At 48.0% G+C, this 12,947-nt stretch overlaps 1 protein-coding gene across 1 annotated transcript in view; it reads right to left on the reverse strand.

The window, feature by feature from the left end:
* Positions 1 to 2,564: 2,564 nt before the first annotated feature.
* The window catches only part of NLRC5 (NLR family CARD domain containing 5), a 76,858-nt gene continuing 66,475 nt past the window's right edge, over positions 2,565 to 12,947 (reverse strand). The window contains exons 38-44 of the mRNA XM_026652762.1: positions 11,789 to 11,872; positions 10,571 to 10,654; positions 8,683 to 8,766; positions 8,047 to 8,130; positions 6,068 to 6,151; positions 4,067 to 4,150; positions 2,565 to 2,646 (exon numbers count right to left, since the gene is read on the reverse strand). Of these exons, the coding sequence (XP_026508547.1) occupies positions 2,565 to 2,646; positions 4,067 to 4,150; positions 6,068 to 6,151; positions 8,047 to 8,130; positions 8,683 to 8,766; positions 10,571 to 10,654; positions 11,789 to 11,872 (586 nt within the window). The remainder of the gene's footprint in view (positions 2,647 to 4,066; positions 4,151 to 6,067; positions 6,152 to 8,046; positions 8,131 to 8,682; positions 8,767 to 10,570; positions 10,655 to 11,788; positions 11,873 to 12,947) is intronic.

Genomic DNA, 12,947 nt, shown 5'->3' on the forward strand with positions numbered 1-12,947 from the left:
TGGGGGAAAAAAGATTGAAACTGTGACCCGAGTGGTCCCTAAAAGTTAAAAAGCAGACGGTAAATAAAAACCTCAAAATTATTTAAAAAAAACCCTCGTGATTTTTGAGCCAATCTCTTGATGTTTGTGGACCTGACTCGTGACTTATATGGCAATACCGCCTTTGCTTAATTTGCTTGTAGGTTCTCTGGGGCAGGGACTGTTTACGGTGTGTTTTTAGGGACTGCTCACCATGCACCGTGTTTGTACCGCACTAGCCTAGCACAATGGGACCCCATTCTCGGTTTCTCTCTCGGCGCTATCATAATAAACATGATTAATAACAACATTTGCTTCACAATGTTTTGACCCCTATGCAGCTGTTGTGCATTAATGCCCAAGCACCAGAAAGTGAAACAGACTAGAAACAGACCACGAAAGTAAGTCAAACAGCTTCAGAATCCCAGGCGCTCTTATTTATTCAATAATCACACATATGCTCTCATTAAAATGCATAAAAATATGTACAACAGTGAATGTTTCCAACCAATGAAAGAGGAAAATAAACTGGAGTAGAATCTCACCATGTCCAAATGTAGAAGTTACAGTGTTATCAATACAATGATAAAACAGGCAAAGAAATCTGTTTTTACAAGTGCTATCATTTGTTTTTAGAATTTTTGTTTTACTGAGTGGGTGATAAAAGCACAGAACTTCTGCAATAGGTGTTTTTGAAGGTGACAAAACTATGATCACAATTCAGTGCACAACGCCGCCAATGCTGGAAGAAACCAACTTGACTTTTACGTTCCCAGCCTGAGTGTCATAGATTTTCAGGCCAGAAGGGACCATTAGAATCAGCTAATCTGACCACCTAAACTTCTGGGAGGAGACCATGTAGGCAGAGAACAATTAATGTGTCCCACACATGTTCTCAGAAACCTGCTAAGGGCAGAACTCAAACTCACAGACACTTCTTGGGTTCAGTAGCCACAGCAGGTCACCTGGAGTCACCCAGCTGCAGTTTGCTAGGCTGGCAGTTAGAAAAATCCTATTTTCACTTGTAAACAAAGTAAATTACATCTGGAAACATGGAAAGGAGATACAACCCAGATCCACCAAAGCACGTGCTTAACTTTGAGCACATGCTCAAGTCACACATGCTCAAGTGCCTTACTGAATTTGGACCTAAATATGGAAGCTCACTGGTGACTTTGGGCTCCCCTGCCCCATCCCTTTTCAGAGTATAACCACGCTGCAACCAAATGAGTCATATAAATCAAAACCAAATATGCACCTTGGGAAACTTAACACTGATCTTTCAATAAAAACAATCACTACCCATACTTCATGGAATAGTGGGAACCAACAGTACATGTGCTCTTCACTTATCAGCGCTCGTCATTGCTAAAAAATGCTTCTTTTAATACAACAGAATGCAGCTCCCAATCCAAACCACTGCTGTAAACAAGTCGATAAATAAACCCATTTCATTTCAGAGATTAAATATTTACAGTACCAAACATACAAGACAGCCACATTGCAATGAATGGGTATAAATAAGGTGCTCCGCATGGCTCCCATCCTGCAACTGGATATGCATGGGCAGATCCTTTGACTACATGCTCACACAGATCAGATCGCAGGATTGGGCCCATGTAGCGATTGCAGCATTTCATCCAAGACCACGCAACCCCCCCTTCACCTCAAACAGGTTAGTGCAATTTCAAATAGAGGGCCCCATTTAGCATTCCAAGCCCAGTGAAACAGTTAAAGCAGTATGAAAATAGGGAATATCTTTCTCCTGCCCCCACCCTGAAATACCTCTCACACTGTATTTACAATTCTGTTCTATGCCATTTTGCAGCCTCCAGACTTTGCTCATTATGAAACAGTTATTTTCTCATTGAAACTTGATCTTTACGCGATCAAAATGTGAAGATTGATCTTTGTTTGCTTGACAATAGGCTGATGTTCACACAGTAGTGTGCAGAATCAAAACAAAATGCCAAGCAGTCACTGGTTTGTTGTGAATATTTTGCCCAGCCTTAGAAATGATATTGGTCTGAGGGAAACATACACCATATTCAAACAACACATTGGAGAGTATTTGCAATAGGGTGTTAGGTTCTAGCTCCCTACACTGAGATGCAGAGTTCTTCTGACTCACCCTGGTATCAGGTGTTATGGTCCTGTATAAAGATACAGAGCTATTCTTCTGACTCACCTTGACTGCCAGATCCAGTGGATCTTACTGGCTTCAACCCAGGAGTATAAAAGATTAAAATCTCTCTTTGAGGTAGACGGGAACTAAGGCCAGGAACAGAGAGTTCTTGCAGGGAGTAACCTCAGAATAACCAAACTCAGGAGGAAGCTTAGTTTGAGGTTTATAAAATAGTGAGAGTTACCTCTGTGTTCTAAGAGCAGGGCCAGAATGCCACATGCTTACAGTATTCATTTTTAGAATTCTGCTTTCTCTGTTTCTCTAGGCTCCTTTTCAGTGCAATTCACCAGGATAGCAGTAGTGGTACCTGGCTTACCTACCCTACCAAATCAGCTCTTAGTCATTTAATGTTCTTCCTTTATTAAAAGAATGAGAAATGCAATCTTGCATCTTGCTTCGTAAGACTTTCTTCAATGTTCTTGGGTACTGGATTGTTCCAAAGCCTAAAATGACATTGCATGGGTTATTAGTGGTTCGAAATATCCCCAGATACCCTTCCTCCTTCCTGCTGGGGTGCAGTTCATAACTGTCTGCTCCTAATCCACAGGGGCTGATTGGTGAGGGAGGCCTGGACCATTGGCACGCAGGCCCAGTGGTGAGAGGGGCCTGGGGGTAGCACTGCTTCAGAGGCAGAGCTGCAGCTGGCGTTGGGCAGCACAGCGGCTTTTTACCTGCCAGCTGGGGTGGGATGAGTTGTCTATCTTGGGGGAGAGATTTCTGATTCAAAAGACGAGGGTTTATTGTGGTATCAGAAGTGGGAGGAAGAGCTGACCTAATAAACTCGCAGAAAAATATTCCAAAACGTAACGAGCGGGAGAAAGCTGGGATGCGGTCATTCCTAGGTGTAGCAGGGAACAGCCAGTTATGCAGACATGCCCAGCGTGATACAGCAGCAAAAGAGACCAATGCCTTTTGGACCAGCTTGTGCAAAGACAAAGACGGGGGGGGGGGGGGGGAGAAAGAGTCTCTCTCTCTATACAGCTCTGCTGTGACTGCACTTGGAATAACCGTGCTCCGTCCTGGGGGCCCCGTTACCAGGCGGATATTGTCAAATCGGAGGGAGTTCCAAGAACAGTAACAAGAATGATCACAGGGCTGGAGGGACTAGGGAAGAGGTTAAAGGGAGTTCAATACGTAGAGCTTGGCTAAGCAAGGACTCAAGCTGGGGGAAACAAAGGGGTCTCCAAGCATGGGAAGGATGTAGACACCAAGAGTGAAGATGGGTTGTTTGGGGGAGAACACAAGGGAGTACAACCGGGTGTAACAAGATGTAGAAAAATGGAAGGGAAAATGCAATAGCAGGATACGCTTCCTGACAGTGAGATGTATGAAGCTGTCTAATAGCCTCCCCAGGGGAGTGGTGGGAGTCCCATGGAAAACCAGAGCAATAGAAAATGCATGCTAAGCAGCAATCTCATACTGGGCAAAAGGATGGGCTAGATGGGACCTAGGCGGTGGTGTTGTAGCTGTCTCGGTCCCAGGATATTAGAGATAAGGTGGGTGAGGTGATATCTTTTACTGAACCGACTTCTGTTGGTGAGAGAGACAAGCTTTCGAGCCACACAGAGCTCTTCTTCAGGTCCGGCCCAGCAGAAGTTGTTGCAATAGAAGATATTACCTCACCCACCATGTCTCTCTGGATGGGAACTCCATCACTTATTGCTATGACTGTTTCTGAGAAGGGCGAGCTACTCCGCGGGGAAGAGTCAGTCTGGGAAGCCCACAACGTTTTTAGGCCTGGGCCCCATTTAGTGTCCTAATCCACTCCAGCGATCCTAATGCTGACTGGCCAGTCGGGCGCCATCACCCTTACAGAAGTGCTACTGCCCCCAGCCCCTGGTGCCACCTGAGACGCGTGCTCACCGTATGACTTGAATTCCACAACACTTGGCGAGCTCCTCCGCTAGCTTTTTGGCACCCCGGGCTGCAATGCGGTTATTGTCCAGACTTTCAGAAAGGGAAAGAGAATGTGCAAATGGTTTTCAGAACAGGCTAGGAAAAGATCGGCTAAGCTTCTGCTATGTACCACAGGCTGCAATGCTCCGCGACACAGGTCAGGTTCAGAAGTTCTCCTTCCTCCTTTCCCTGTTTGCAAAAGCAAAGGGCACCGCGGCTGTTCACCCTGGCCTGAGATTTGCTAGCATGGACCCCTGCATTTATGCAGAACCTCAGTGGATCCCACTCCAGGATCAGTGCCAAGGACTGTCAGGAACGGACCCCCTTGTTGCAAACACGGCATTCTTGCTAGTGCCTGTGGGCTTGTCTCCACTGCAGCAGTTGGCTGGAGGGAAGTAGGCTCCATTTTGAAGTGTGGTGGCTGTCGCTGGAGTTACTGGACTCAAACTAGCCTAACTTGAGTGACAGTGACCACATATCAAAACACTGGGAGTTACACAGAGCGACCGGATTAGCAGCACACACTGACCGGATTAGCTGCTGATAGCTGGCGTGGTGGCATCCCCACTGCATTGCTAGCTTAAAGCACCACTTGACTCTCGCTAGAGATTTTTGTGTGTGGATGGGAGTTGAGTTACGGGTAACACTCAAGCTATAATTCCAGTTAACTGTGCTGTGAAGACAAGCCCTGAGTCACAGCCAGTGAAATTGAGCATGTAACAGCCTAAGGCTATGGCTACACTTGCAGATGTAGAGCGCCGCCCTCGGAGACCGCAGCAAGGAAAGTGCTGCCGTGTGTTCACACTGTCAGCGGCGAGCGCACTGGCGTGGCCACATTAGCAGCTCTTGCGACGCCACAGAGAGCAGTGCATTGTGGTAGCTATCCCAGCATGCAAGTGGCTGCAGCGTGCTTTCCAAATGGGGCAGGTGGAGTGTGACAGGGAGCGTGTTGTGTGTATGTGGGAGGAGAGACAGTGTGTTTTGGGGGGCAGAGTGTGTCAGCATGCCGTCTTGTAAGTTCAGACAGCGGCAGGGGGAAACCCCGACATCAGCCCCCACCCCCCACCTCCCTATCTCTCACACACATGCACAAATGCCTGCCTCTGCAGCAGGAGCATTCCACAGTAATGGGTTGCTTTGTGTCCTGGCAGATAAGCACGCCGGCTGTCAGAAACGGAGCTTTGAAAGGGGATATCTGCATGCCTGCAGCTGAGTTTAAAACAATGACCAGAATGGCCACTTGACTTCAGGGGATTATGGGACATTTCCGGAGGCCAATCACAGCGCAGTAATGCAACACGTCGTCCACACTGACACCCAGACATTTCAGCCGGGGTGCAGCAAGCTCTATGCTTTTCATGGAAGTGGATTAACCAGGAGCACTCCAGCGGCGGAGTCCAGGCGCTTTAAGTGCCTTGCCAGTGTGGACACCTCAGGAGTTAGGGCGCCCGGGGCTGATTTAATGCCCTCTAACTTGCAAGTGTAGCCAAGGCCTTAGAAACCAACTAATCTACCTTCCTTGGCCCCAGATGAATGATATGGGAAAATGAAACAAACATTTAATAATGAAAAGTAAGTTTAACTACATCCATTTTATGGTGAAAAACCTAAAGAAAACTCCTTGTTGAGCCAAATCCTCTCTCTCTCTCTCTCTCTCCTTTCATCGCAACTTTGAATCTCACCTAGTAGTCAACAGTTATTTCTTTAGTGAATATAATTACATGTTTACTTGCAGTGCATTATTGAGCTATTAGATGTCTCTCTGCACTGTGTAGAGTTCCAGGCATAGTTTGGTCCCTGGTAAACAAAACAGACTAAGCAAGAGCTCAAGCTGTGTGGAAGCCTGTTTTCTCGTGTCTAAGTTTATAGCTATTTCCTTTAACAAATGTCTCCTATTTAATAAGGTCTGTGATTCCATATATGGAAATTCCCCTGCGGCAATACTTGATAGTGCCCCGTCACACTCACTCTAGCATCCTCAGCCTTGCCATTCTCGGGAGAACCGTGGCCAGCTCCAGGGCACCTTCATCACCAAGACTGTTCCACGACAATCTAAATAAAACCAGAAACATCAGCTGGTTGGTCACCTGAGGCAAATGAAAGCGTAAGCCCCAGAGATACAGCAGCAGCGCTTTGGTGCAGTCTCCATCACATACTAGCACAATGATTTCGGAGAGCCAAAGTCATACAGTGAACCACAAGATTTTAGCAAGGGAAAGAGTTTATTTTGCTCTGACCCTAGGGGGAAATTTTCCCCTGTCGCAGCCTAGGGAAGCTTTATTTCCCCCCAGCTTTCTACTCTTCCCCTTGAGGAACTACCTCATGGCCACAATATCTTTCTATGCAAGACAGGACTCCACAGAACTGAGTGGGGTGCTGCTCATTCTGTGGGCCAGCTGGCCCGGGGAGTGAGAGACTAATCAAGACTCGGGTCTCCTGTACATCAGCTCAGAACGTTACAGCGAGGCAGCTCCTTGCTCTGTTCATGGTGTTAAATGTCACAGCAGGCCATAGCTAATGGGGCCCACAACAGCGCCCGTTAAATTCTCCTACCTGCCCTTTATTCTGAGCTCTGTATAACAGGATTTCATTTGACCTTTCAGAGGATGAGAGCTTTTGCTTTCTGGTTTGTCACCGAGGGAGTTTTTGTCCTGACTGGAGGGGCAGAGGCTCAGACTCCAGCTGTCAGCACCTGCTGAGCAGGGGGACGTTCCAAATGGCGTAGCGGTGAGACTATGAAAATGGCGGGTTTGTTGCAGTAACCGCAACTGTCAGTCGACAGCACAACTTTTTAGAATTGCTGCAGATTTCCGCACTGCCAGCCCTTGGATGCTGCCATCCGCGGCACAGACTAGCCCTTCTGCAACCGGCTCCGTGCACCTTGTCGCAATGCAGAGGCACCGTTTCTAGCCAGGCGGTTCACCTTGGTGGCAGGGAGCAGAAGCGCATGGAGCCGGCTGCAGAGAGGCTGGTTCCTGCCTCCGGCAGCAGCATCCAAGGGCTGGCAGTGCTGAAATGAGCCAACAGCAGTTTGGCGTGGCAGGAAACTGCAGCGCTTGGGGGGGGGGGGGGGGCAGGGTATGCCACTGCTGCCTCTGGGGCAGGGGTGCCCAGTCCGTGTGCCCCTGCCTGCTCCGGGTTGCAATGGCAATTCCCTCCTGGGGTGGGAGGAAGCAGGGCTGGCAGCAGGGCAGAGTTGTGGCTTTGGCGTGATTACACCATTTATTATAAAATAGGGACATTTTGCAGGATTGGGGCCTTATATTGTAACAATTTCCTGGCCATTTAGGGAATTCACAAGTGTCACTCTGTTGCACCCCATGGCCACTCAGAGCTTCCCGGTGACAGAAGGGTTAGAACTCAGGACTGCCTGCTTCAAAACCAGAAACCGATAACACTGCAGCTAAAGGAGACTCTTCCTTACCCGCTAGCAGTATAGAAGCTGTGACACATAGCTGAGCAGTTCTGATTCCATCCAATGGAAGGCAGTGACACGATACACACTAACCAGTTCAATACATATCACCTGAGTGATTGTGAATGTAGAAAGTCAGCTGCGAGCCCCTGCTAGACGGTTAGGGAATTGTCGTAATGTACACTGTGCTCCCGTTCTGATCTGGTAGTTTTTCATACCCACTTTACAATGGGGCAGGGCAGCAGAGAATCCAGACCAGTAACCTGCTTCTCTTACTCTCACACGAGATGCCATGATGCCGGCAGTAAACAAACAAGAAAACCCCCCACTTCGTCACAGGGGCGTCCATTAAAGAGGAAGGTTTGGGTTTCATTTCCACTGACCCACAATTTCCATTCAGGTTTCAATAAGATACCGCGAGAGCTAGGCAGGAATGAACGTGCACAGTAACCAGAAGACAGGCAGGTGCTAACTAGTGTGAAATGGATATTCGGGCCCCGAGGCGAGATATATACCCACGCCCTGCACTCACATGATCTCTTCAATGACGGGACAACGACTGAAGCCGAGGGCAAGATGTTTGGAAACGCCATCGCTGATTCCACAGAGTTTCAGTCTAAAGGGAAGCAGGATTTGGAAACACAAATGGAATCGCTGGTCCACGCGGCTGGCAGGCAGTTTATCGCAGGAAATGTCAGGGACTCCATTCGCCTGTCTGGAATCCCCTTGGGAACGTCTATGCCATGTTTTACAACCCGCGTCAGCGCGTCTCGGAGCCCGGCTCTACAGACTCCGGCTCGTGCTGCTGCACTGAAAACAGCTGTGTAGACACTGCGGTGAGGGCTGCGAAACCTACCCCACCCCTAGGCTTCGGAAACCGAGCTCCAGCCTGAGTGTCTACACAGCTGTTACAGGCCCCACTCTTTGGGTCTGAGCGAGGCAGGGAAAGTGCCTGTATTCCGCCATTGTGCTCGCTCATCAATCCATGGGGCTGCCTGAGGCCAATTCTCCCCCTGTGTAAATTAGCGCAGCCACAGACCACACCCCCTGGACCAGCTGGCGTCAACGGGCACAGGTCCACTGAAGTCAACACCCTGCTGGCTGGGTCACCGCTGAAATCTTGTTCTGAGAACCACAGATCCACTGTGCCTCACGCAATTGGACTTACTCAATCTTCCTGAGCCGGGTGAATCGTGGAAGCCCCTCTGACAGGGTGCGGATGGCGCCTTCCCCAAAGCTGTTCTCTGACAAACTGCAAGGACAGTCAGAACGCACTGAGTGGCTGTAAGAAGCTGTGATCAGAGAAGAGACACTGGGCTGCTAACGCTGGCAAAAAGCAACCCCATTCCTTAACAAACAGTAGTGCTAAGGTGAGGGCTTGAGAAGAGGAAGGATGGTCAGTGGCTAGCTTGGGACTCGGGAACCCCAGGTTCAATTCCTGGCTCTGCCACAGACTTCCTGTGTGACCTTAATCAAGTCACTTAACCTCCCCGTGCCTCAGTTCCCCATCTGTACAATGGGAACAATAGCACTGCCCTGCCTCACTGCGTGTTGTAAAGGTAAATCCATTAAAGACTGAGGCTATGTCTTCACTACCCGCCGATCCGGCGGGTAGCAATCGGTCTATCGGGGATCGACTTACCGCGTCTCGTGAGGACGCGGTAAAATCGATCCCTGATCGCTCTGCCGTCGACTCCGGAAATCCACCTCGGCAAGAGGCGTCAGCGGAGTCGGCGGCAGCGCGGCAGCGGTCGACTTTCCCCCGTCCTCACCGCCAGGTAAGCCGACCTAAAATACGCAACTTCAGCTACGGTATTCACGTAGCTGAAGTTGCGTATCTTAGGTCGGAACCCCGCTGTAGTGTAGACCTAGCCTGAGAAACGGGCCATGTCAGTACCTAAGATAGAGAGATGTTGCTTTGTAAAACACACCCGGGATCAACGGTTCACTCTGCCCACTTGTTTGCAGTAGGAGAGAATAAGTCATAGGACGGTCTCTAGTTGGTGTCTCCGGGGCTGAGCCAAAGGTTATGTCAACTCTTTGGAAGTGTAAAGACATCGCTGACAGCTTGAAGTGTATCCTGGGGCAGAAGGCAAGTGCATTCTCACACTTACCAGCAGGTGGCACCCTGCTGTCATTTAACCTAGAGGTTGCTGATGAAATAAGCAAGTGCATGGCATCAGGGCAATTTCATTTGCCTCAAATTTCATGTCCCCGTCAGTTCTATTTCGGAAAATTATTTACTTCAGAGGTAAAGCGTCATGACCTAGAGGTTTCAGAAGGAGTCCTTTATACTGAAAGAAAGGCATCCCAAAGCTGTCTGATTATTTTACGTGTTACCTCCTGTCACACACAGCATCCCACATTTGGGCCTAGGCTGGCTGGCGGATGGTGATGCTAAGAGAGCAATATCCTGATACCAGTGTCGCAAAGAGGGAATATGCAGGGAAGGTCTCCCTGAACACGCTCTGTAAGTCAGTGCATGAAGCAGGATTGACCTACAGGCTCTGTGCATTTGCACAGGGGCTTTAAACTCCATGGGTGAAATCGAGGGCTCAGTGAAAGCAAGTGGAGTTTTGACATTGATTTCAACGAGGCCAGGATTTCACCTACATAGTTGTAAATTCTACACGTAACTGTGTACTGCTGTTTGTATGCTAAGTGTACGTCTACACTACCCCCCGGATCGGCGGGTAGTGATTGATCTATTGGGGATCGATTTATCGCGTCTAGTGTAGATGTGATAAATCGATCCCCGAGCGCTCTCCCGTCGACTCCGGTACTCCAGCTCGGCGAGAGGCACAAGCGGAGTTGACGGGGGAGCGGCAGTAGTCGACTCAGTGCCGGGAAGACACTGCAGTAAGTAGACCTAAATACGTCGACTTCAGCTACGCTATTCTCGTAGCTGAAGTTGCGTATCTTAGGTCGATCCCCCGCTCTAGTGTAGACCAGGGCTTAGTTTTACAGGGAAGCCAATATATAATCCAGACCGACACGCAGAGGTACACCAAGTCCTACTTCTTAACACATCCCTATTAATTCCCAACAGCACCTACCTTATCTCTTCTAGCTGCTGGCATTCAACCAGGCCTTTGGCCAGCGGTGTTCCTCCAAGTGAACCAATGTTATTGGACTGCAGACTGGTGAGAGAAGAAATTCAGACACAAACTTTTCAGAAGAAAACTGTAACAAATCCTTGTATATGCGACTTCCTGTCAAAGAAACAGCTGCTTTTCCAGAACTGATTCAACCGGAATCCCTCTCTTTGACATTTGCACCCTTCTTTATGAGACCTTGAGAACAGCGACAAACCAGTGATCGGAATGTGGCTAGCAATTTGTACTCTAACTAGCCACTCCAATTTACCTTCGTTCACCTCAGTGCATCTGGAGGGTGAAATCTTGACCCCACTAAAGTCAAAACAAAACTCCCAGTTGACTTAAATGGGGCTAGAATTTCACATGTAACCTCCCCTTGCTTTTCACATGCGACGCTCATTCACAAAGCAGCTGTAGTTAAACAGGGAGATTTAGCGCTGCATTAATAAATGATGGACAAAGATCGACCAGTCACCATAAGAAGCAATGCCCCCAGGAAATTAAAAGCCGCATGGCACAGCGTATTTGACCTGTACCCATGGCATGGGGGAGTTTGGTCTAAGATAGTAGAGAGAAAAATTAGGGCCGTTTAACTGTTTTGCTGCTGTGGCAGAGCAGGGCAGTGTCCTATTGATTAGAGGCTTGGCAAGACTTCCACATGAGGATTAAAAATTTAGCACTACTCAGTTTAGAGAAGAGACAAATAAGAGGTGAGAAAATAATGACGGGCCAGATGGATGTGCCTATTTACCCTCTCGCCATATGAGAACAAGAGGACACCCAACAGCACTAATATGTAACATATTCAGAACTGATTAAAGGAAGTCTTTTATACATTTCCTAACTAATCTGTGGAACTGATTGCCACAAGATATTTACCGAGGCCAAGAGCTGAGTGGGAATGAGGAAAAGTTTTTATGATGGAATGACGCTACCGTAAAGACATATGGCAATAAATAGTAGTCAAACTGTGTTAGGAAGCATTGGAAGCAGGTAGGTAATGAAAGCTGGTCTTGGCAAGTCTTTGTTCACTTCATGCATTTTAGATTTGTTTAACCATGTCACCGATTCATTGTTCTCCTGCTTCCATTTTCAGTCTCTTTTTTATCAGTCCCAGTATTTCCGGGGTGCCCTGCCTCTTGGAATGTGAGTACAGAAGTGGAAGCAAGCACTTACTGAAGGATCTTCAAGTGGCACATGCTAGGCAGAGAGAGGGAGAGTCTCGCTGCCGTCTTGTCTCCGACATGGTTCCTGGCTAATCTGAAAACAATATGAAACATGATTTATGACCAACTAACAGGCCTAATTCCCCACTTCAACCCATGTCTGTGTGTCTCCTGCTGCACATGCTGAGGGTAGAACATAAATGTCCTTACTTAACCCTTTGGAGACTGTATATACTTACAGACTGAAATAATAGTTATGCTTCATAATCCAGTCATTAAACAGTCAATTAAAGCATGGTGTAATTACCCTGTGGTTATATTTCCTGGTACCGCTGCAATTACCACTAACTCATACAACCAATAGGTTAATTAAATAATTCAAATACTTGTTATTTCCCTTTTATCGACATAGAGATTAGGCCCCATTCCTTCAATCCAGACTGCAGGGTAGGAACTCAGTCAGGATCTTCAGCAATACAGAACAGCCTTCTGCTACTTGAGCTGAAGGAGAAACTCCATCAGCTCCCAGTAGTAGTAGGCTGCTTACCTCGATGTGCACTAGCCACTTGATGGGGACGCGACACAGGTGTGTTATGCCACCAGCACCCATGTGGCGTCCTGTTGACTCAACTGACTCACATGCGCCGTGAGCTGACTGCATGGTATGACTGGGGCCTTATGCTGTCATTATATTTTTTGATGCATGAGCTTAGTCCAATATCCTATAATCTGGAGGCTAACTGGGTGGGTTATACATTTTAACTGCAACAGAAATAATTTCCCCCGCTCTGGTTAAAGTTTTTTATTATTTTATAGGATATCGACACTTCTCTTCTGCAAACTAATAGGGAGTTAGATGAACAGTAATAAATTCAGCGATGGTCCTCGGCTAACAAAATCTCAAATCAGCCCCAACCCCCATTTTTAATAGAGTAATAATTATACAGCTTTCATATTTATTTCGTAGGTAACATACACATCAGGCAGATGTGTGGCACACTCTAGGCCAAGGGTGGGCAAAGCTTTTGGCCTGAGGGCCACATCTGGATATAGAAATTGTATGGTGGGCCACGAATGCTCACGAAATTGATGGTTGGGTGCAGCGGGTGCTCTGGGCTGGGACTGAGGGGTTCGGAGGACGGGAGGGGATCGGGACTGGGGCAAGGGGG

Source organism: Terrapene carolina, unplaced genomic scaffold (assembly GCF_002925995.2).
Source record: "Terrapene carolina triunguis isolate 2854851 unplaced genomic scaffold, T_m_triunguis-2.0 Scaffold130, whole genome shotgun sequence".
NCBI lineage: Eukaryota > Metazoa > Chordata > Testudines > Emydidae > Terrapene > Terrapene triunguis.